Below are 24,137 nucleotides of genomic sequence, written 5' to 3' on the forward strand. Positions count from 1 at the left end.
AAGCCCTTGTGAGACTCCAGTGTGTCTGGAGTCAAAAATAAAAGCAAGTTAAAAGCATGAAACTGTGTGGGATTCACTACAGAACGATTGAAATGTTGCAGAAGTATTGGCCACTTGAGAGGTGAATTGCTGTGATCAATCCTGTCAGGTTTGAGAGACAGGCCCAACATCATCAGCACTTGCAGCATGCTGTTCTCAGCACACACAGGCACATGGCTGCTACTGTAACTCTGCAGAGGAGAGCCACCATGCTGAGGGAAGATCAAAAGTCAAAGAAAAATTTCTCATTAAAGATGTTAGCTGGAAAGGGGTTGTCGTTGCTGGCACTTTGGAAAGTAATTGTGTAAAGAAAAGTAGTAAACGAGATGTTGATGAAAGACTGCTCCAAGAAAGTCCTTTTCCCATCAGACATCATTATTTCAGTCAGTAGTTGTGAAGTAAGATCTCTCCAATTTACAAAGAGACCTTCATAACTGGCTATAGACTTCAATTCATCCTGAGATCAGCGGCCCACCCTAACACTCACAGTGGCTTAGACATGGTACCAGAGCTCACTGGTTTGGCGATACTCTCCAGAGCAAAAAGCTTTGATGTTCTTAAAATGTGCTCTGGTTGCAGGCTGTGAGGCTTATAAGAACACCTTAGAATGGCCTGAGGGCCAAAAGGTACAGGCGCAAGAGGAGATTGGCAAAAACACTTGAACAGGAGCCTGGCCCTCAACCTGTTAATGCTGTCAGGCTCTTCTTCTCTGTTACTTCAACTTTTTATATGCCTGTTTTAAGTGTTAATTTACTTCTATCAAACATTGCTCTTTTCTACATCCTTGCAGTGGAGTACTTGCTGTGCACATGTTTCTCCATGTAGAAACATTACATCTATTCCATCAAGAAGGAGGAGTGACACACATGCAGTTTCATATTTATTCATTTATTCCTATACCACCTAAGCTTGAGATTTAAAAAAAAAATCACCACAGTAATGCTGCCCCTAGCACTGCTGTCTGTATGCAGGAGGAATTGCCTCCCTTCTGCACGTTCAATACTGTTAGCAGAACTAAAGGGCCAAAAAAACCAATGCCACATTTTTAACTTCCCTCAAGTTATAATGAAAAATGATTGGATATCTTTTGCTGTAGTGCTTAAGCCTATCTTGCGATTTTTAAATGCAAAATGTAATCTCATTATTTTCTTAAACAAATATTTTGTAATTACTTGGCTTAAATTTGACTGAGTGGTTCTCCTTCAGATAAGGATTCAATCTTTTTCCACAGTAAGTTATTGCAAGGGTATTCAGAATCACAGGCAGCTGACGTTCAGGTAATTTGACATGAGACAGACACTTCACTCAATGAATTTATTTTTATCAGGGCTCATAAGCCAAGGGGAGCTCTGTACATACACATCAAAGCACGAGCTGGGGTTAGACTGGTTACATACCCATACCCAGTTTTGATGTAAATCTTGGAGGTGGCAGAATAAGAGCTGAGATGGCCCAAGGTGCCCCAGATGCCCCCAGCGTAACCATGTTCTTCCTAGTAAGAAAGCCAGCACACTGTTCAGACCCACTCAACCTCAGCTTTGCTGCTCCTGACACTGGTTGTCCTGCCAAGTTTCAGAAGTTGCATGATTCTTCATCCTGTATCTCCCTTCTGCTTTCAGGTGGACTTCAAGACCTTCCTTGTGTGTAAATGCTTCATTGAAATCTCCTTTAACAGATCTATGTCTTGCCATACGCTCTCTGTCTTCAGTAAACAGGAAGTTCTTCTGATCAGCACAGAAAAGAATTTTTCATCTCCCTCTGAGCAATGTTAAAAAATCTCAGAAGTCTATCATGTGCACTGAGTAACAAATATATATATCAACCCTCGACTACCTGCAATGTTTTTAATTATTCTCTGGTTTTAACTGTCCTCTTCTACCTTTGTATGTTTGAACCTGCTTCTAATCCTGTTTAAAAAGATAGATCAACGTTTGCCTGCTGGCTGCAATCTTCTGGTGGGCAGCATTGCTGGGTGACAAGCAGTGTACCTTAACCTGAAAGGATCTCCAAGTATTTTCTAGCAGATGGATTGTTTTTCACTGCTGATACAGGGCCTTTGACATTTTCACAGTCACTGGAAAAATGACCTGAGGTAGGTACAGCCTGCAGGAAGAGCTGTGAAACTAGCTACCAAATGAGTGGAGAGATTGTAAATACACCTATAAAAAATGAAAAGCATGACATGGAGTTTAAAATGGGACACTAGACAGCTTCTCACCCATGTGCACTTCTTTCTCTAACTAAAGAGTGTATCATCTGGTTGAAAAGTAATTTCTCCTCACCAGCATTTCCTGTTCTTGCCTGAAAAAAAAAAAAAAAAGATATACACACAAAGAGCAACAATAAAATATTGTGTCTGTGTAAAAATAGATTGAAAGGATGCTCTATCCCTTCTTCCAAACCAGTTTTTTGGAGTTTTGTGCTGTACAATAACAAAACTAAAATGGTGGTAATCGGGGTGCCCTCAGGAGTTAGCAAACTGAAAATAACAGAGGGAAAGAATAATCTGTCCTTTTTTTCTGGCTCAGAAGAAATGTGTTGCAAAGATATTGCATCATAACCAGTTTCCAAAGTCATTGCAGTCTGGTCATTCACAAAAACATCAGGGAAGGAGAAAGAAATGCAGGGTAGGAGACAGGGAAGGCAGAGAAAAGACAGGGCTGTGGTTCAGTCCCAGCAAATGTACATGGGTACTGTGACAGCTGGGAGAACAATCTCTTTCAGTTGGGCATTTTAACTGTGGACAAACACTCTCCCATCTCTTACTTTTAATTTATTTCCCCCTTCATTCTTATTTAGTAAGGCAAATGTATTGTTATTTATGCATTTTGTTTGACACTTACAAACATATCCTGTGTTATCTTCCTGATTTGTACCTTTCTCCCACAATTATTTAAGGATCTGACCATCCTTTGGGGCCATAATGATCAAATATACTAATTAAGTCCAAGTCCAAACCTCTACAAACAAGGTAAGCCCACAGACAAAGTGAAGGGGGGCTCTAGATCTGTATCTTCTGCTCTAGAAGCTAGGAGGTCCTCATAGCTGTTATGATATTTCTGTTTAGTTAACACAAATAATTTCACATATAAAGGGATGATCTTTAACAATTTTTGCCCAAGAAGGGCTGTATTTAATGCACATTTGGCCTCTCCTCCCAGGCAACTGGTGACAGGATGAGAGGACACGGCCTCAAGCTGTGCCATGGAAGGTTCAGGTTGAACATCAGGAGGGATTGCTTCACGTAATGTTAGAATACACTGCCCAGGGAGATGCTGGAGTCACCATCCTTGGAAGTTCAGGAAATAACTGGACAAGGCACTCAGTGCCATGGTCTGGTTGACAAGGTGGTGATCAAAGACTGGACACAATGACCTCAGAGGTCTTTTCCAACAAAATGATTCTGTCATTACTGCTGATGACATTCCAGTTTCCTTTGCTACAGTCTAACTTTTAGTGATCCTCTCTCCTTTTTTTGTAAGCGTAGTTCCTGTTTTTCCAGAATTAAATGTTTAATGGCAGCATGTACCTATTAGGAAGCTGTAATAATGCCAGGTGTTGGGACCAACAGTGATCAACTTAGAACCTAAATTAATTGATGAAAACTCCACTTGAAGTCTACTACATTCTTCTAGAATGCATCTAAATGCTGAGCCTAAAAACTGTCTCTTGCTTGAGCAAGCTGGTAATGGCCCTTTCTTTGAAAGGAAATAACAGTACACAACTTTCTCACATGTATTTTTTCCCTTCAGTAGGTAGCAATAAGTAGCCTAGAAATGGATAGCTGAACCTTTTTTTTCCCCTTCCAAGGCAATTTGCAGAGAATTCAGAGATGTCAGATAGACCTGAGGATAATTCTTAATCTAAACAAGTCCGTCATTTTAGGATTTTTTTTAGTTGCCACCATTCTTGACTTTGCCATTCATCAGGCTAGATCGGTGTGGATGTGAGATATACTGGTTTCCAGTGGCTCAAAAAGCATTTAGAAAGCTTATAGTGTTTATAAAGGACTTCTGGGCACTTCAGATAATTTTTACAGCATCTCCCAGCTCCTGCAGATTTGAATAGCAAGCTTTCTGGAATTACTTGCTCAATGTTTGTAAACAGCCATGGTCTGTTTTGCTTGCAACTTGCTTTCTCTAAGATAAGAATTTTCAACAGCAGTCATGGCAATCAGTGTTTTCAGAAACAGTTTGGTTTGTTTACATGTAACATGTGAGTGCAGAAGACTGTTTTCAGCTCGCAGCCACCACAGATTTCTGAGGGTGGGGAAGCAGGGCAAGGAAGTTCATCACAAGCCAGTGTGTTGGTTGTAACATATCTATAGCAACTTCAGCTAGGAAGCAGCTTGCTGATGAAGCTTTCTTACCATGCACTCTTGACTGGAGTCCCATCTGACCAGAATGTTTTATTTTATATCACCCTGGAGACCTCTCCTGCCATCGAGGCCATCATACAAAGGGAGAGAACGGCAGCCTTGCAAAGGCAAAATTACTGCAATGGAACTACTGTACATTTTAAAAACAAAGCAGTAATAAATATTTGTACTTCTTAGAAAACTGCTGAAAACATGATTGCACCAGGATGCTTTAGTAAGTATGAAAACTTCTTCCTCAACAATTAAACAAGGTTTCCACCTTCTGCTGTTGATGACCCTCTAGCATGGGAAAAGGAGTATTTGGCTCAGGCTTCCAGCAGGTAAGGATAGGAAGAAGTAGGGATTAATAAAATTAAAACTGAAAAAATCTAGATGTTGGTAATTCTGTGTGATACATCCAATGACCTGAAGGGGTTAATTAAAGGCATGGAGTTGCTAGGCAATGTTTTCTGCAGCCAGGTAGCAGCCACCAGTGACAGATGTGCAAAGCCATGGTGTACACTTTTGTTCTTTGGAAATGTCCAAACTGTTTGTGTGCTGTCTTATTTTGTTTTGCACTCTCCTGCCCACCTGCCAGAGAGATTCAGTTTTGCAATTGCCTCAATGCAATCATTATCTCACTGTCAAAGGTACTTAATCACCAGGTACCCACTGATTTTGGTGGGATTTAGCTGCAGTGTTGCTCCTAAGCGCTGCTTTCAGTCACTGCCTGAATTCAGAAATAATGGTTTCTTTCCCGCTCGCTGCCAAAGTTGATGTTATTATCGCAGAGAAAAAAAAAGAATTGAACAAAAATATCCCAGATATAGGGACAGACAGCAATACCCACAAGACAGACCCAGGCAGGCCTGGGTTAGCAGGGCAGCTTGGCATAAGCTGTGCTGGCTATGCAGCTGGAAATGGTACATGAGGAAAACCAGCCACTGATCCCAGTGTGAATTCCAAGTGTATGAGGAGGGGCTGGGTCCAGCCGTAACGTGCTTGGTATAGGTTAGGAAATGATAATGCTAACTCTGGAGTAAATTGGATGGGCTTGTCAGAGCCAGACCAGACAAAATGTTGCCATGGTTATTGAGTCACCCAAACAGAGAGAACACCGTTCACTCTGAAGTACAAAGGCTCAGGATGGCTTTGTGGTCCTGCACAAGGCTGTGGGCAGAAATGAGTGCTCAGATTTACTGCCTGCTGTCATTAGGGAATGGACATCAGAGCATGAAGATGAAAGCAGAGGGGTGACAAAGGGCCTCAGGAACCACCTATCCTGGTTGATGCCTAAAAAGTTCTCCTGGGATTTCAGGCTGATTGTTTCCTATTCTGCATAATGGATAGGGTGACTGATTTTATTGATCCTTGCTTATTTTTCGGTGGTTTGCACTCTGAGTCTAGCCAGTTCAGGTACAGTCACAAGCCCATAAATAAGCTTCAGTGCCTGATACAAAACTATCTTCACAGTGATCAATCTGTATTTTTGTTTTTAAAAATAGACAGTCAACTACAAGTAGTTTGAAGACACCTGGAGAAAGATTTGAATGGATTTTTAAACCATATAAAAAAAGCATACATTTATTATAATTTTAAAGTATTATTTTTTCCCATATTTTAAATAGTAAAATGAGAAGTAGTTTCAGTACTATTTCTATTAGGAAAATTAGTCTTCTAAGTGTTACTCACATATATGTGGTGTTAATCAGTATTCTTCCTTTACCCCAATGGATCTGTTGTTTTGTGAAAGGAGGAGGAAAAAAAGAGTGAGAAAAGAGGAAAGAAAATCAGTACAATGACACAAATTATCTGATTGCTGGGGGAAATAGTGCCTGTGAAGATGAGGACCCAGCTTGAAGGATTTAGAGGGAAGGGCAGCAAGGGCAAAGAAAGTCGCATTAAAACAGAGATGCAGTCTCTAGTGGGTCATTTGAATTTCATCTTCAGAGTAATTTTCATGCCATTTAGACATAACCACAGCAGGAATAAAGAGGACTAAACACATTAAAATGACAGTCATACAAGGAGGGACTGTGGCTTGTGTTCATTATATTTGATAACATTCAGTGATAGAGTAGGCTGAGTTAGTGCCATATCAAAGATTGAATGTTTACAAAAAAAATGTGGCATGCAACAGGAGAAAGGTCTGTAACACACTCATTCAGGGTCATTTTAAGGTACGTTAAGTAATACTAAGAAGGGAGCTGAAGACTCCCATCTGTTTTTAAGAAAAGTTCCTGATAGTAGAAAACAAAATAATTCAGGGAGTTCCAAAACATTCTGTGCTTCAGTAGATTGGCATAGATCATAGTTAGATTTTTCCAGCTTTTAAGAAAACTGAGTGAGACATACACAGAGACACAGAAAAACCAGGTCAAATATCATTAACAAAGGCAATAACCAGAAACAAACCTGGCCAGACACACCAGGGGTAGGATATCAAGAAACTGCAGCAGCCTGGCACTTTGCAAAGAATAAGAATCTGAGGGTTTGTTTTTTCAGGCAGTCAGGCATCAATTGAAAATATTTCTTTATTGGATTGGTGCTTGAAAAATCACATACAGACAGAAGTTAATTTCATCTTGTCCCAGTAGTAATGAATGTAATACAGAAACAAATGAAATCACAGATTTGTAGAACTCAAACTTAGAAAATACTTTAGTTACATCATTTAATCTTGCATACTTTATAGGCCAAATGCTAAAATCCATGTAAAGCCAATATAACAATATTTGCTTAAAACATATCACCCAAAGAAAATCCAGCTGGGATTTAAATATTTCAAGCAGCAGAGAGAATCTACCAAATCCATTATGGTGTTCACCCTGTATAAATATATAATCCTATATAAACTGCTAAAAATACCTTATTTCTAATCTGAATGTATTCCTCTTGGGTTTTTTTGCTGCCAGATTCAAAAAACCTAGTTTATCATCAAACTGGTTACATTAAAAAATCATATATCAATCAAATATTGGCATATCAAAATATGCGGTGAATAATGGTAGGCAAAATGAAAAATATATTTTTTCCTAACAGAATATATACATATGATTATCAATTGATGCAATGAGATAAGTAGTAATCCAGCATCTGAGTCATCAAAATCTTTCCATCACTTTTGATTTGCAGTCAGGGTGTAAAGTAATGATCAAAAGAAGCTTTCTCTTGAGAAGTGATTCTCAGCTATCTTGTGTAAGTATGTCTATGCAATGTAACAGCAGAACAGGATTAGATCTGTGCTTCCCAGTCATATTAATATGAAGAAGTTTTGTTTTCCCCAGTCTCCAACCTGTGGACTCCTTGGGGTTGTGCACATGGCTACAACCAAAGAACATCTTGGAGGACCAGCACTAGAAAAGCCATTACATTGGGAAGCCTTGCGCTGTTAAAGAAGCTAAGTATTTCAATGCAAAGCTAAATTCACCTGCAGGTTGCTCACATCAAGGACTGACTTAGGTACGATACAACAAGTAACCACTAAATGTAGTTACTGGTGGATACTTGGCTGGTATAGAGCCAGTCGCCAGTCTGAGCCAGACTTCCTGACCATAATTTAACTCTAACAAGGCATTTCCAGTAATTACTCTGTCAGCATACTTGTTGTTATTAATATTTTCAGCCTGAAAAGTGAGTTTGTCTATTCCATCAATGACCAGGTAGCCAGAGGCACGTGGACTAAATGATTCAATGGTGTATTCAAAAACATAGACCCCCAGGTACGGAACATGGAACTTCCCAGTTGCTGGGGCAAATGAGGCACCATAGTTGACATCCAGATTGTTAAATCTGATGGGACCTGGAGTTGTCATTCCATATGTATGAGAAGCAAAAAAAGCCACCATAGGTGCATATCTGTATGATCCTTTTGAAAAATCTGAAAAAGAATAAAGAACAATTTCAAGTGATGTTATGTTTTAGAAAGGCAACTTGGACCAGCCAGAAGACCAAAAGCAGATTTTCTGATGTCACAGCATCCTGTGGATGACAAACCTTGAGTCTCTCAAACTGAAACATAGTATTCCTGCATAAACACATCTTTTTATACTGTATAAAAACTAATTTTCTTCACAATTAATGCTAGGTGTATCCACCAGAGAAAAAATTAGCAACAATAAGGGAACTTTATCTTTGTCTATACTATGTTATCATTAAGGAAGCTTTCTTTCCTCCCTACGCCGTCTCCTAGTTTTCCCACCCCAGGATCTCTTTCATTGTTCATGTGAGTGAGCTGAAGCCAAGAATTTTGGCACGAATCTTAGACAAACAGTGAGGAGGTTTAGCACTCATGATGTTAAATGAGGGGATAAAAATATATGAGTTTCTCTTCAAGCTGAGCCTGTACACTATCATTCCCTGCTTCTGTACAAATGATTTCATTCACTATTCATATGCTGTCATGAGTAAAAATCAGCCAAATGACTGTTGAAAGATGCATAAAATTCACATTCCATGTGGCCTGGGTGTAAATTATTTATTGTATTTATTATGCTGAATAAGCATAATTTTAACTTTTTTTGTTTTCTTTCGAAATCTTTCAAGGGCTGCATCCTTTGTTGAAGAAAGCCAGAAGCAGGCCTAAAATGACTCCTTGAGAGCAGAGTCCCCTACATCATACTGGTAGCTACTGGTTTTTATAGAACATTTATGGCTGCATTGAAGCTAGTATTTCCCAGTGATGTGACTTTTACCTCCCCCTTCAAAATCTATGACATCCTGTTCAAATACATCTACTGCACACCCTCCCACTCTGCACATTTCAGCAGGGAGCCTTCCAGCTATTATGGCAGGTCCCAAACCAATTTAATCCCATCATCTGGTCATATTAAAAAAAAGCGATCACGAGTCACCCGTGGGAATTGACGTCTTCAGCACCAAAACACAGGACTCTGCTGCTTGAGTTGTCATTCATTAAGTGAAATGTGAGACCTCTGTGACCAGCAAATACTCTGTAATTATGCCCTGGGGCAGGGGCCTGGACTGATCCTGTATTGCACTGCTAAATTCTGTACTTGCCAACACTCAGGGAATTGTCGTTCACCAGCTTCACACTACAGTTGGCTCCTCCAAAGGGGTGGCGACAGGCACAGACAAAACTCTGTCTGTCATTGACACAGGTTCCTCCATTCTGGCACGGGGAACTGGCACACGCTGAAAACTGCCCTGTGAAAGAGAGCAAGGAAAACTAACAGCCTCAGTTGTGATGTCAGGACAGTGACACTCCCCAAGTACCCAATATTTTGGAAAGGCTCTCTGTCAATTCACGGTGCCTCCTGAAGTTCTTTGTGAAGGCCAGCTTCAGATTCTGTCCAGCCTCCTTCTTTACCTGAACGCAGCACACTCTCAGCTATCCTCCAAGATATTCAAGATTACCTGTAAATTCTGAGTTCTGCTGGTCTCAGAGGATCAGCTACATACAGTAAGAAAGAAGATCCTCCAAAGTTAGATCAGGCGGCTCTTTCTGGACTGAGCTGTGGGTGTACCAGAAGAAATTCTGTACTGCTGTTGTACAGGTTGGACTGTTTTGTCTGTGACATTTTTCACCCAGGCACATAACAACCATTGCAGGAGAGTCAGGCTCCTGGTGATGAAAAGTACTAAATGCTATCCCAGCCACTTCAAGTACTTGTCCATAAAGAAATCCCTAATTCCAATATATCTACCAAGGTTGTTGTAGAAGCTCTGGATTGCGAGCAAGAAAAATTATACCAAGCAGGTGGCTTTGCAGAGCACCATCACTGAGGATGTCCTAGCCTCTGTTCTCATTAGGTATGAGATGCCCAAATTACACTCAGCCAATACAGAGAAATCTGTCAGGCCAGTGCTGCTGAGCTCTGGGACAGTAATTACCAACTGTAATTGAATAATGTGTTGTCATAGCAGTTTTCTGGGGGGGAGAAAATTCAGGTCACATTAAAAATTAAATATTGCTATCAAAAATTCTGAACATAAAGCATTCCCAAACCCCACATTTTTGCTTTCCCTTGGTTTGGTCAAATAAAAGTCAGATATTTTAGAAAACAAACCTTTTCTTTGCCAGGAATTACAAGCAAAACTCTGCAAAGAGAACTCCACTCACTCCTGTTATGGTAAATCTAGGTTGGTAGGTCAGAACTGAAAAAGTCTTGCATAAAAGCATCTTGTTATTGCCAGAAGAATACTGACCTGGATTTCACATAGATATTTCAGTAATTCCAGTGTTATCTTCATTTTCCCAACCAGATATTTCACAGACTGCTGCATTAAGGCAAACTCTGTGTGATATTTTAGTTCAGTGAACAGAATGCTGAGGCACATTGTACAGTGACACTTGAATTTGCTCTGATATAGCATATGGATTTATAAACACAGAAGTCATTCTTTCCACAGAAAATAATTTCTATTCTGTAATGCCTGAAATAAAGCAATTTAGGACTGTCATGACTGGCATCACAGCACAGGCATGAGACATGAGAAAATGATGGTTTTCTTCTCAGATAATTGTTTGCTACATCCTTCATTGAAGTTATTTTTCACTCACATTTCCTAAGCACCCACAACATTTCACTGATATTATCCAAGTATCCACATATTTACCACATGTCAAAGGAAAGCAGGAAAGGAAGGAAAACAGCTGATTGTGCTGACTGTATCATTCTCCCAAAATACAAAAGCTTCCTGTAAGAACACAGCAGTCTCTCTGCTAATTGGCCCCTACTTATCATAAACAAGAAGTAAACCCAAGAAACAGGAAAAAGATTACTAAAAGGAAATGATAATGAGATTGAGACTAGCATTTTGGAAGTCTGCTGTGGGGAGATTCTGCCCAAACTTAACCTTGGAGATAATTCAAATTCAGACATAGCTTTATCTACATTAAATTAATCCTCCTGATGAAGCACTGGTTAGCAGCAACTGGGAAGCTCCTCCATTTGCTAGAATAGGAGAAGTTGTGTGGGGGTTTGAGTCAAATTAGGATATTCAGAGCAAGAGGAAAATGCGGCAGATCTCCACTGCGCCAACAATCTCTATGTAACTATGCTACAATAACACCTTACTGCTGTAATTTCTGGCTGAGGCTGCTCCTCTGCCCAGTATTTTCTCTTTTCTTTCTGCAGAATGTACTGAGACACTGTCTGAATTATCTCCTTGCAGTAAAGATGCCAGAAGGTTCAGATTAGGAAATGATCTCCAACTAAAGCAAATATTTTATTGTTAATGAATGTTTCACAACTTAGTAGTGTAGATGAGTAAAAGAGAGAGACTATAAAACAAAGGCTTAAATTGTCACTGTTACTAGCAGAGAATAAAATGTAGTTGCTAATTGCACTTGGTATGGTAGTAATGAGAAGAGCCAGTCAATGCTTAGTTTTGCAACTCTTTGGGAGGGCAAACAGCTAGAAGCTCTTCTGGGAAATAGACTGCCAGTGCTGTGCAAACAAATCTCAAACAAATAATGAAGCTCTGTCAGAATCTACTGGGGTGTTGTTAGAGGCAAAACAAATATTCAGCAATTTAATGGTCTCCTTATGGAAAGGATTGACTCCAGTAGTTCAGTTTGGAAAATCTTCTGACCAGGAAGTAGCCTAAAAACATATTCTCAGTATTCAGTGATCAGTGCCTGCTTCTCAGGAAGCCCTGGGACATGGGAAGAGCCTGGCAATCTACTAAACCACCCTGCTCACAGAGGATCAGCCAAGCTGGTTGCCAGCCTACAGTTACTAGTCACCTCTGTCTTAGCATTCTCAGGCTGACAGTGGGCCAAGAGCAAGGAGGGGAGGGCTGTGCCCTCCAGTTTTGGGTTGGATGGAGTGAGCCCATCTCAGCTACTTGGACTCAAACAACTCTGTTTCTCTGCTAAACCGAGTTATCCAGTAATTCCATGTGATGATTTTAGGCTCACCAAATTAAAAACAACACAACAGTTTCATCAACCCATTAGTCAAAAGAGTAAATATGTAAATCTGAAGTGTATGTCGCCAAGGTGAATTGGAATAACCACCTCATTTGTGCAATTAAAACACAAGATGGAAAACATTTGAATAGGTTCATTTCACTTGAAATAAAGGCTTGAATGATAAAGCAACAATGGAAGCTTGCATTTCTGTTAGGAGTTAGAAATCTTGTGGAAACAAAATCAGAAGTAAGACACGAAGAAGGGGAGAATGAAATCAAAGTACCTCTCACCCAGCTGCATTGTTTTAAATACATAAATATAACACACCTTGACTCTCAGTTATTCATGTTGATGGGAGGGTGGCATAATGTGAATAAAGAAAAACCCACAACTAATACAAGACGTGCAACAAGAGGGTACATTCACATTTGGAAAACACAGCAGCCTCTAGATTCCTTAGAGAACAGCACAAATAGCAACAGGAAAATGGGAACAGAACTAAACTGCCCTCACACTGCATCACACATTTCTGCAGGAGAACAGTACATCGGAAACCAGGACCAGTCATAACCCAAACCCAAGACTAATTAATAGTTACTGTGTGTGTATATATGTATATTAAAAAAATATATATGTATTTTAACATTGTCATCTCCTAGATATTGAAACTATCTTAGGATAATCACTTTTTTATCCACCCTGGGTTGCTGCCACAGTCAGTATCAGGTGAAGTGTTGGTGCTTTCATCCCTCATACATGTATTGCAGCCTCTACTTGATGCAGAACTTTAGTTCATTCCACAATTTGGCAAGTCTGCAAAATTTTATGTCCCTGCATAGGCAATGCAAACTCACATTGCTTTCTTCTGATTTCAACTAATTACTTCAGAAAGTATTACCTCAAGGTCAAATCCTGAACACATTAAAGCCCATTTAACCCCTAATCTGTTAGAGTAGGTTCAAATATTGAACATATTGGTGTTAATGAAAATTGTCATTCACCTCTTTCTCAAATTTTATTCTTTTTTTTAGTTGAAAAACGAAATCTAAGACTAAATACATTTTACAATTAGCCAATTACGCATTAGAGTTTCTTCCAGAAATTTTAGTAGAGGCAGCACAAATCTCTGGTGGTGTCCTAGAACTTGTGAGAAAAAGCTTTCATGGAGAAGTAAAATCTGCCCAGGCAGGAGATGGATATTTGTTAATTAGGGTAATGGTCTTGCTTCTTTAACTTACAGAAATTTAATGTATGGCTTTGGTAGGCATGAAATTTGTTAAGTACAAAATCTCATTACCAATGGAGAAGTCAGCATAAACATTGCTAAGTAGAATTCTCATATAAAAATAAGGCTTCTCAACATCTGCAAAGAATTGCACTTTCTGTAAGTGAGCATATATCCAATGCTATCAAGCAAGTTATTTGTTAAAATTGAGTATAAATAATAAATGGGAAAGACATTAATTCATCAAAATGGAGTGAAAACTAGAGCAGGTGGCACCTTCCTGTGCTTCAGGCACGTAGCACTAGTGATATTTTCCAAAAAAGTGCATGGTGTGGGAAGGATCAAAGACATCTCTCATTTTCTCTTAATTTCAATTTTGAACAAAGTTTTTTAATTTCCATCCTGTGCAGTGCCAATAACAGACAAACCAAAAAGTGACTGAGGAGGAATCACAATTTTGAATACCAAAATATTCAAATTACCTTGTGCACTTTAAATGTGATTGCCTCCTCTCATAGCTGTGTCCCCTCTCTAAGTGAAAACATAACCAAGGACTGAAATCCTTCAATGGGAATGGCTTTCATCAGAAACCAAGCTACTCATGGGATCATGGTTTTACAAAGGATCCTTTCCATTAATCACTGAGAAATGCAGGAAGAGATGAAGAAGCAAAGTGGAAAGGAAGGAAAAAAGCATGGAGAGGAAAAGGAGATCGCCCTTGCCTTTAGCACATGAACAAGAGTAATAGCTCTTACTATCACCACACCTGCTTGCAATAGGGACCAAGTATTAGTTTAGAGATGTTCAAAAGTTTAAGAGCATTTTACAGAAAATATTCAGGTCTGGATCTTCAAGAGCATCTGGACATATCTCTGTCATTAAGAAATCTAACTTTAATATGAATTAGAGTCATCTCAGAACTGAGTCACTCATCCACTCTTCATTTTCTGTATTGTGCCAGAAATTATATTTCCATAAAACATCATCTTGTGCTATTGATTTTCACTCAAGTATGATTGCAGAAGTCAAAACTCAAGAGTTTGCACTTCTGTGAATTCATTCATAATTCATTTCACATGATGGCATTTGAATTTAAGTTCAGAAGCAGATCGCACTCAAAATTTCCTTTTTAAGAATGGCAGCTCCTGTTTAGCTGAGCTGCTCTCCAGGTGGACTGGAGCCAAATTTACTTTATTGGCTGGATTCCTGCCTTTTCAGGAACACGCTGCTGTAACTGCACTTCTCAATGAAGTCCTGAAGGAGCCAGCAAAAGCCTCATTAGAGTAATTTTTGTTCACTTGCTTCAGGTTTTTGATACCTTTCATCCCTGCTGACATTGCAAAGTACTGATGCAACTCCATATACCTCTCCAAGCCTGCATACATTTTTTTCTACTGAAATTTCTAATTGAGATGCAGGCATAAAATTCTTGTTCTTTAGATTCTGTCTAAACTGTCAGTAACTTTTCAAAGGTCAGGCTCTCAGCTGAGTGTGTGTGCATGTATATACACCTTAAACTGATCAGATGGGAGTCTATTAAGGAAGATTAAATGGGGTGCAAAATCTCATAAGCAAAATAAATTCTATTGCAAGCAAGAGACTAATCTCAGGTTCCTCTGAAACACTCTTTGCAGCAGTCTTTAGACTTTTTATTTACTTTCAGTCTAGTTCTACCACTCAGTTCATCACAATGGTTACATCAGTCTTTATAAAACATACCTTGATTTTTAGTAGAGTAAAATGCATTACCGGGATCTATTGCATTATCCGTGTTTCTCTGGCTTCGGCTTGCCAGGCTCGTGGTGGCATTTCCTGCCACTTTTTTTGCTGGGGAGGGTTTCTTTATAACTGGTTTCAGCTGCTTCTGAAGTTTGGTGACATTGTTCATTGCATTTACCATCAATATGTCAACATGCTGGGTTAAATTTGTCAAAATAGTTCCTGTTTTTACTTCAAGCACAGATTCAATGAGCTCCTTGAGGCCTCTTTGCAGCAGGGGGATATCTGGCTGAGCCAATTTAATTAGCACAGGTATGCTTGCATTCACTTTCTGGATGCTGTTGTTGGCATCCTGGCATAGCCCCCAGGCCTCATGAGCAGTCTTGTTCACAAGTGGAATGACATTTGAGAAACGGATCGACTTGGCTTCCAGGGCCTTGATCCTGGAACTCACTGCCTGGAGCTGAAGTGAGACCACCTGTTCTTTCTCCGTGGAGGCAGCTTTGGTTTTTAGTAAGACACAGTTGTTTGCCAAAAACTTGGAAATTTTTGACTCTACATTCAGAAGGCGAACCTCATGGTCCTTTGAGCTCTCCACAGAATCAAACAGTTTTTCTTCCAGGCGGCTGATATCTTGTTGCTGCTTTTCCAGTTTCGATGACATATCATTTAAAATATAGAAAACTCTACTGAAGTTGTGGAGGATACTTTTGTCATACTTCTTGTATGGAAGATCAGAAAGAGATGGCACTACTTGTGAAGTAATTTCATATCTCTTGTTATAAAGCAGTGACTGGAGGGATTCATTCAACTGTTGGAGCTGGGGAACAAAAGCCAGGAGGCTGTCCAGTTCCTCAGCTCTGCCACAACAAACTTCAGTCTCATTTCTTAGAGCATGTAGCATGTCTTTCAGTACATAATTATCATGAATAGAATCAATAGCACTGTTTACTACTATCATGGTCTTGTTTAGACCGTCTTCTATTTCCATGGAGCATTCATTAACACGACTCTCAAACAGTTCCTGATAAGCCTGAGATTCATTTTTAAGTCCTTCCTGAGTTTTGGAAAGTTCCTTCATTGCAGAACTCATTCTGTTAATGACAAAAGTGAGGTTTTCAAGTTTCTCTTTGAATTCTTTAGCTTGGATTTGTTGCTCATACTCTGAAGTCAGACTAAAAGGTACCCCTTGCTCAATCAAGGGTTGCAGGATCTCCATATCATAGCACAAGTCATTAATTTGCTCATTCATTCTGTCCACTTTATTGCCCAATGGAAGGAACACGTCAGAGAGACTCTTGTTAAGAGCAATCACACTCTCTTGGACTGCTGCCAGCTGTGCTTGGAAATCTGTCCTGCTCTCTGACAACATGTCATCACAGACCCCCAGAACAGAGTCTCTCTGAATTTCCAGTGTAGTGCTGATATTGCTGATCTTGCTATCTTGGACTCTTAAGTCATCATAGATCTCCAGCACCATCATGCCTTGTCTCTTTACTTTCTCATGCAGTGTGATCATGTACTCTGTAACATTGTACTCCATGACTTTATCTGCTGAGGGGAGGTTTTGTCTTGAAGACTGTTCAGCTGATAACAGTTGTTCATGAGCATCTCTCATTTCAGTAAGGGTCCTATTTAAAGATTGATAATAAATGACACTTCTTGACCGTTGATGCTCCAAGTTAACTTCCAAGGACTTCTGCTTTTCTTGCAAAGCTTTCACAGGCTTGTCACAAGTGAGGGCCATTTCCTCTCTCATCTGCACCATATGACTCTTCAGCTCTAGAATGTCAAGCTCCCTTGGCCCACTGTCTTTCTCCTGTGCAAATTTATTTTGAGTTTCATTCAGGTGCTTGACTAATTCTTTTGTATTTTCAAGGTCACCTGACATACTAGACATAGTCTTGAATATTTGAGCCATACTCTCTTGCATTTCACCTTGAAATACTTGAAAGTGTTCTCCAACTATGTCTTTGATTAAGTCATTAATACTTCTGGATTTGAGACCTTTGGGGGAAAGGAGAAATATAGAAACAATCAAATTAACTGTGTTAGTAACATTTAAGTTTTTCCCACAATGTGAGCAAACACAGTGCTGCACAGAAGTGAAACACACATCCCTGCCCCAATTTATCCACACATAGAATAAAACTTATAGCTGAAGAATGTAGAGTATGCTTACAGTTTATATACAGCTATAGTGTTTGAGGATTCACCCATGTTTCTACTGAAAGCATAGGATTTTTGCTAGCATTTTGAAAGGGCAAACTCAAACTCTACATGTGGTATCAACTTTGACATCCCATCTAAGCTGTTTCTGAGCACTGAAAAGACACGATCTGTGTGTTTTGTGGCTTGCTCATAAAAAATGATGTGTCCTTTCTCCACTAGGAAAGTAAGGCAAAAAACCATCTGCTTCACAACATTATGGTCAAGAAATGAAAGCAGAGATTGTTACCTTCCTACTGTATTGTATGTTCTAGGTATATGCAACACACTGTTGTGAGAAAGAAGCAAAGTAAAAAGAGTAGCCTGACTGAATAGCCTAAGTTAGTAACACTACAATTGCTGCAAAATGAAGGCATTTAAAAGGTAAAAGCTTTAAGCCTTGCATACTACAGCTCCTTAAATAGCTCCTAGAAATTATGATCCTGAAAAGCATTAAGCAGAAGTGAATGTGTGGGAATTCTGCCCCAGTGAACGTGAAAATATGTTTCCCGTATAGCCTTAAAGAGGTCAAGACAGGCATAAAAGAGTTCTACATAACATTTCAATCAATTAGAGCAGTAGTTCTGCTCTGGTGTGAGTTTAGAGGGAATTTTATTAATTTATTTTCCAAAGGTAGCTCCTCTGTCCAACTAAAACACAAGCATTCTTTGCACAATTTTCATAAACCCTATGAACATTTGCAGCCTGACTGCAATACAATGATTAAACTCTTCAACCTCTACAATGCCTCAATGGCCACAGGTTCTCAGATTAAAACTGTATTGATAAAGGCAGAAATTATCTGTTCCTTTCTTCCATTTTCTTCTCAACTAATTCTATAGCCTGGAATTCATTTCTTCATCTCTAAAACACCGAGGCATGTTTTGAAAACTTATTTGAACGTACATTCTCAGGAAGTGCAGTAAAGCATCAAGAAATCAGACCCAAGCTTGCTAGCCCAGGAAAGAGCCACATCAGAAACCTAGCATGAAGTTTCCTAAGAATTAAACTCCATTTAATTCCTCAACTGAGGTCCCAAATGTCCCAGCAATTTTACGTGAAGTATAATAAACAACAGTGATAATACTGAGATTACCTTTATTATCTTCCTTTTACCTACTTAAAGAGCAAGTCAATGACTAGACACATGCATGTGCATGAATATGCACATCTATGTGCACAATGAAATACCCGGGAATAAAGGTGTCCTGGCAGCTGAGAGGAAAATCCAAGATATGAACCAAGTTAAAAAACTGACATGCAGAAAAACCATTCCAAGTGATGGTTTGGTCTGGTTACTTTATGATGCTAAAAAGCGTTCGGTGCTCTAGGTGACACAATGAGCTGTGAAGAAAAATGTAATGGCTGTGGAAAGAACCAAGATTACTCTAAACCTTCCGTGAGGAATCAATTAAATTCCTTCATCTCAGCAACAAATCTTGATAACAGACCATTCATCTGCGAGAGGTGTTCCAGAGGGTCTATACCAACCTTTTCTTTCTGTGACAGCCAAGAAGGTGCCAGCCTCACTCTCTACTATTCCAGCTCCATGTATTTGGATAGTGAGTGTAGTATGGAGCTCAGCTCTGGTTTTCAGGTGTTCCCATTACCAGGGGAGTGTGAAGCCTGGTAAAGCAGACAGATTGGGTTTCTCTCTGCCCTGCCTTCTGGCTAGGACAACGGGGTAGCTCGTGAGCAAAGGGCAGCAGGGGCTGTGGGAGCACATTTGTCCACACAAAGACCTGACCCAAACTTGGCCTGTTGTTAAGCTTGAGCTGCAAATACACGTGTGCACTCATGGATGTAACTCAATTTCTCTGCTGCTCATTCTGAAATAGAAAGGTCCAAACTACCTGTGAACATTAAAGATCCCTTGCACTTTTAATGAGATTATAAATTTTAATTTTAGCTTCATGGCTGAAAACCAAAGGGTATCATTACTCTGTGTCAACATATATTGTCTTTGCAGTTTCAATTATTTGAAGAATAATGTGCAAAATAAATGTATGTACACAGCAGACTGAATTGAGGTTATATATGCAGTCGCAAATGACATTTCTGACTTGGAAGTGATTAACACTCCATTACTGAGTTCATTTTGAAAGGAGTGTACATTTTAATAATCAAGAGGAAAGGTGTGTATTAAATATAGAGTTAAAGGGGGAAGGAAAGACTAGCAGGGAGTAAGCAAAGTTTCTTAAATAAAAAAGGGCACAAAATTATTTTTCCTTAGTTGCAAATGGGAACAGCTTCCTGAGTAGTGAAAGCAATTTTTTAAATGCACAACAGGTTTCATTAAGAAAATACAGGAGCATATCAGTTACTCCAGTGAGTGTTGCCCTCTATCAACAGATGACAGGTTTGTATCACCAAAGTCATAGATGAAACTAAGAGTCAAAGAGTATTTAAAGTGTATTGAATTGTTTGGTCACAGAATCAGACTTTGCTCCTAACAAACCCTCATAGAAAGCTGGGCAGAACATCAGAATTTCTACCATAAGAAAAAAGGTGATGTATGAACTGTGACCGAAAGACCTAGCACCACAGGAAGAAAATAAAGAAGTAGGTAGAAGAAGGAAAATATCTGAATAGCATGAAGCAACTACAGACTTGACTGTGTTTCAAAAGCAGGTTGCTTCAGGACAGCAGTGGTGCTGGGAAAGTTGTGGTTTGCTTCAGGTGATCTTCTAAGAGTAATTTTTAGCAAGGTAAGAGTGTCCAGTGTTACAGGACAGTAGGGAAGGTCCTTTCAGGTCCTGCTACTTTAGGATGCTGTTAATGCATTTGAGTACAACTGACTGATATTTCCCAGACTGAAACTGCAGTTGTTGCCATTAGTCATTGCACATACAAGCCAACAGACACAATGACCTTTTCTTTCTCCCCTCCTTTCCTCATTCCTGCTGTTTACCTACGTAGAAGCCACAAATAACCTGTGTTGGAATGCTCATAATTAGAGCCAAGGAATGTAGTTGATAGTATCTTTTTCATCGGAGCTACTTGATTAGGAGATAGGCTGAGAAGAAAAATCTAAAAAAGGGACATCAGCTGGAGACTTTTTTTTTTTTCTGAGCAGGTATAATATAAAACACTGCAGGTAAAAACAATAAAGGCTGGAAGCACATTTTCAAAGAAGGGGGCGTTTTGAACAGCACATTTTAATTAAGACTTAGACCCTGAAATACAGATAGGGACTGCAGAAGCAGAAACACGATGCTGGAAAACACCTCTTAGACTAGCATAAAAATGACAGCCAGAACAAGTGAAATATAAAAAAAAAGAATGAGGAGAAAGCAGAAGGGAAATGGAAAATATTCAAAGACAAATTAAATGTGCACCCAAAGGTCAAGAATACCATCTAGCAATATGTGAAGAGGTGGAAGCAGGTCACCGATCAAGAGATGGAATAAGCTTGCATACAAGAGAGCCATCTAGCATGTGGCAGGAACAGCTCAGGAGACAGAGGACTGAAAATACAAGAAACGGGACCCAACTTGCTAAATTTGAGGGAGATACAAAGCCACTTATTGTTTCATTCAGTTTTATCTCAATGTAAGGAACTCCAGAACCTCTGTTCTTTTTATAAACAGTAGAAAAGTTCTCTGGATTCTTAAGTGTAAAATGTGGTTTGGGGAATATTCCTGAAAAATGAGAAAAATATTGCACATGGAGGAAATAAAAGTTTCAGTCTGAATCTGCTCATTAAGCACCACTTTTAGCTGGGTAACACACAGATCTTGCAGCAGGATTCACAACAAATGGATGCATAATTCTGCTGGTGAGGATCTGCCCAAGCTCCTGATCTCTCTCTAGCTGTTTCTCTCATATACTGAGTACGAGTACAGGTGTTTATCAAAGATGGCCTTATACAACCAGGGACAAATTATTCAGCAGAATGTTTGTTCTATTGTAAATATAAACACCACAGAATTCCTTATAGTTTGGCCTGTATGTGTGAATTATGTATTAAAGAATATTGGTTAGACTTGGTAGCAAAACAAATACTACATCCTTTAGCTGCTGCCAGATAAACATAAAGAGACATAAGAATATTTGCAGATGCTCTAAGTAAATGAGAGTGCCTTGATAGTGGCTAAAGCTACCACATAAATGATGAAGTACCCAAGAATACAATTTTTTTGTCACTAAGAAAGCAAATGTTGAAATAAACAAACTCCTCCCTCAGGAAATGAAATTTTAAAAATGAGTTCTCCCTACGAGTGTTGAGTAATAGAATAAGACAGTCTATGAAGACTTTTAGCTTTTTTTTTCCTGGCACCTCTAACAGGGTGAGTGATTACATTAATTTATTTTTCTTACCTTTTAGAAAGGACTGGAAGTCTCTGCCCTTATCTTCATTGATTTTGCCTTCCAGAGAAGAAAGCATCTGGCTCACATCATTCATTGCAGCAGCAATGCTGTCAACCTTCTTCTGTAGAAAAGTCAGTTTCATCTCCTGACTGCTAATCCTCTCGCTCATTTTTTGAAAAAGTGCTTGGTCAGGGAACAAAATGAAGGGAAGAAAAATCAACAAGTTTTGTTAAACATTGTGGAGTCAATTAAAAAAAAAAAAAAGATATAACTGACTGAGAGACATTAGCTAAAAGTGGGGTGAAAAGTTTCTGAAGTTTTAGTTCTGAGTGAATCATCTTGATTTTTGTCATGTATCATGTATTAGTGAGATTCAGCAGCACAGCAGTCACTAATTACTGAAGCATATGTATCCATTATAAAGTATTTATGATTCTACAAGAGTTTTCTAAATGGTTAGCTTATTTTAATCAACATAATGCCATTCTACCTTCACCTAGCACCCTACAGGGTATTCAGTTAACTCTCATTTAGTCAATCTCCTTTAACACAGTCACAAAAGCATTCATGTTAACTTACCATTTATAACACAACTTCATGAATTTGCAAGGCTTGTGTCTGAAGAAATACATCATTTTTCCATTGTTTGGGTAAAAATAAAGAATTGTTCAATACAGCAGCAAGGCAGAAAAACAGCTAATAGATAAATTACTTTGGCATAATGATTAGTCTATCATTAAAAACAGAAGCTTAACCTACAAAGTCAAGTTGATTTTAAAGCCTTCCCAAATTATTTTTGGCACCTGTAGTTTCCCCAGAAATAAAAAGGCCTAGATGGATGCCTTTAAGATTGGTAATAGTGAAGGATGCCTTGATCTTGAAAATGAGGACTCCACATGACTTCAGTCAGCCATCTGAGCTTGACAGGTGACAGGTATCAAACTTAGTCTGGGATTTTCAGAAGATGCTGATTAAATTAGATGTTTGAATTCCTGCGAACAAAGCTAGAAAACTTACAACAATTCAGCCTAAATGGCCTATGTTAGGCATATGATATATTATCCCAAATGATCCAGGCTAACTATGGCTGAATAAACTGCTGTGGAAGAGATTCTTCAGCATTGCATACAAATATTTATCAGTGTAAATTTACAGTATTGCTATTGATCTTTCATCACTTTTCATTACAGCATCAGTGTCTATTTCTATGGCAGCAAACAGCTCTAATCAGAAATAATGTCTAAATACAGGGCCTAAAGGCTCCAAAAAAACTCAAAGCAAGTTACATACAAAAAGGCATATTCTTCTGATGACTTGTATTCTTTAAAATTCTAGTATGAAAAGACACATAGAGATGCAGATGAAGAAGGCCAACACCCCTGAGAACTCTCTCCTGTAGAGAGTTCTGCATGTCAACTGTAAAGGCCATAATAATAAGAGCCTGGAGAGTAAGGCTCTTTTAGGTTAGGATGTTAGGATCTCCAGTTGTGTTCTCTGCCCAAGTTATCTGTGTCCATGGATACTAGATTGTTTCTAACCCAACCGCCTCCTTTAGACTCCGGCAATTCTTCACACTGGCACTGAAAAGAGGCCATTGATAGACCTTTGTCTTCATAATTCAGCTTTGTGAGAGACAAACAGGTCTGGACACTTCTGCTTCTGGTTGAATTGTTGCTATGAGAAAGGGATTTGAATTCATTAGTGGCTTGTGCACAGTCACCCAAACTGATAACTAACCTGCAGGGTGTAATGTTTTTTTCAGCTTGGTTTCTGTCAGTTCGCACTGAGGGAGAAAGAGAAAGTAGATGAATCTGAAAATGAGGTTTTATGCCTGGAAGTGGCACGGCTGCAGAGTGGGAGCTGGAAGCAGAATCTGGCTTGTAGAGCCAGAGCAATGACAGACCAGGGCAGTCAGTCCTGGCCTCAGGCCATGTTTGCAGGGTTGACAGTCAGAACAGGTGTCTCTCTCTTTCTAGACTGGCCCAATTTGATTTAAAAATAACTGAAAAGCAATTAACATGGAGGTTACAGATTCCAATTTCAGATTTATTTCTCAGAGCATAATTCCCACTAACAGAAGTGGCATGTCTCGGTGCTCTATTGATCAAGCTCACTTTTTCATAATAGGCCCTGTCTTCTTTACTAAACATCCTCCTCCCTCCAGCCCTGAGAGACTTGGTTGGTCACACAGTATCACCAGGGCACAACAGCTCAACTCCCATTTGAAAATACCACTCTATATCTGCATGCCAGATTCAATCTTTCCCATTCTTTTCCTTTCTGTCTCTTAAGATCTAAAATAAAGCACATACGTGCATATAAGCACACACATGGTCAAATCTCCACAAAACTCTGCGGCAATCTAAATTATGACATCCTGTTCCCTCAGCACGCATTAC

At 39.3% G+C, this 24,137-nt stretch overlaps 1 protein-coding gene across 1 annotated transcript in view; it reads right to left on the minus strand.

Annotated features, from left to right (window-relative positions):
• Positions 1–6,912: 6,912 nt before the first annotated feature.
• MMRN1 (multimerin 1) overlaps positions 6,913–24,137 on the minus strand; it is a 33,292-nt gene continuing 16,067 nt past the window's right edge. The window contains exons 7-10 of the mRNA XM_066185087.1: positions 21,748–21,921; positions 15,220–17,226; positions 9,416–9,562; positions 6,913–8,276 (exon numbers count right to left, since the gene is read on the minus strand). Coding sequence (XP_066041184.1) covers positions 7,855–8,276; positions 9,416–9,562; positions 15,220–17,226; positions 21,748–21,921 — 2,750 coding nt within the window. The 3' untranslated portion in view covers positions 6,913–7,854. The remainder of the gene's footprint in view (positions 8,277–9,415; positions 9,563–15,219; positions 17,227–21,747; positions 21,922–24,137) is intronic.

The sequence above is a fragment of the Chamaea fasciata genome, unplaced genomic scaffold, assembly GCF_029207755.1.
Source record: "Chamaea fasciata isolate MVZ Bird 193981 ecotype frontalis unplaced genomic scaffold, bChaFas1.0.hap1 SCAF_6, whole genome shotgun sequence".
Taxonomy (NCBI): domain Eukaryota; kingdom Metazoa; phylum Chordata; class Aves; order Passeriformes; family Sylviidae; genus Chamaea; species Chamaea fasciata.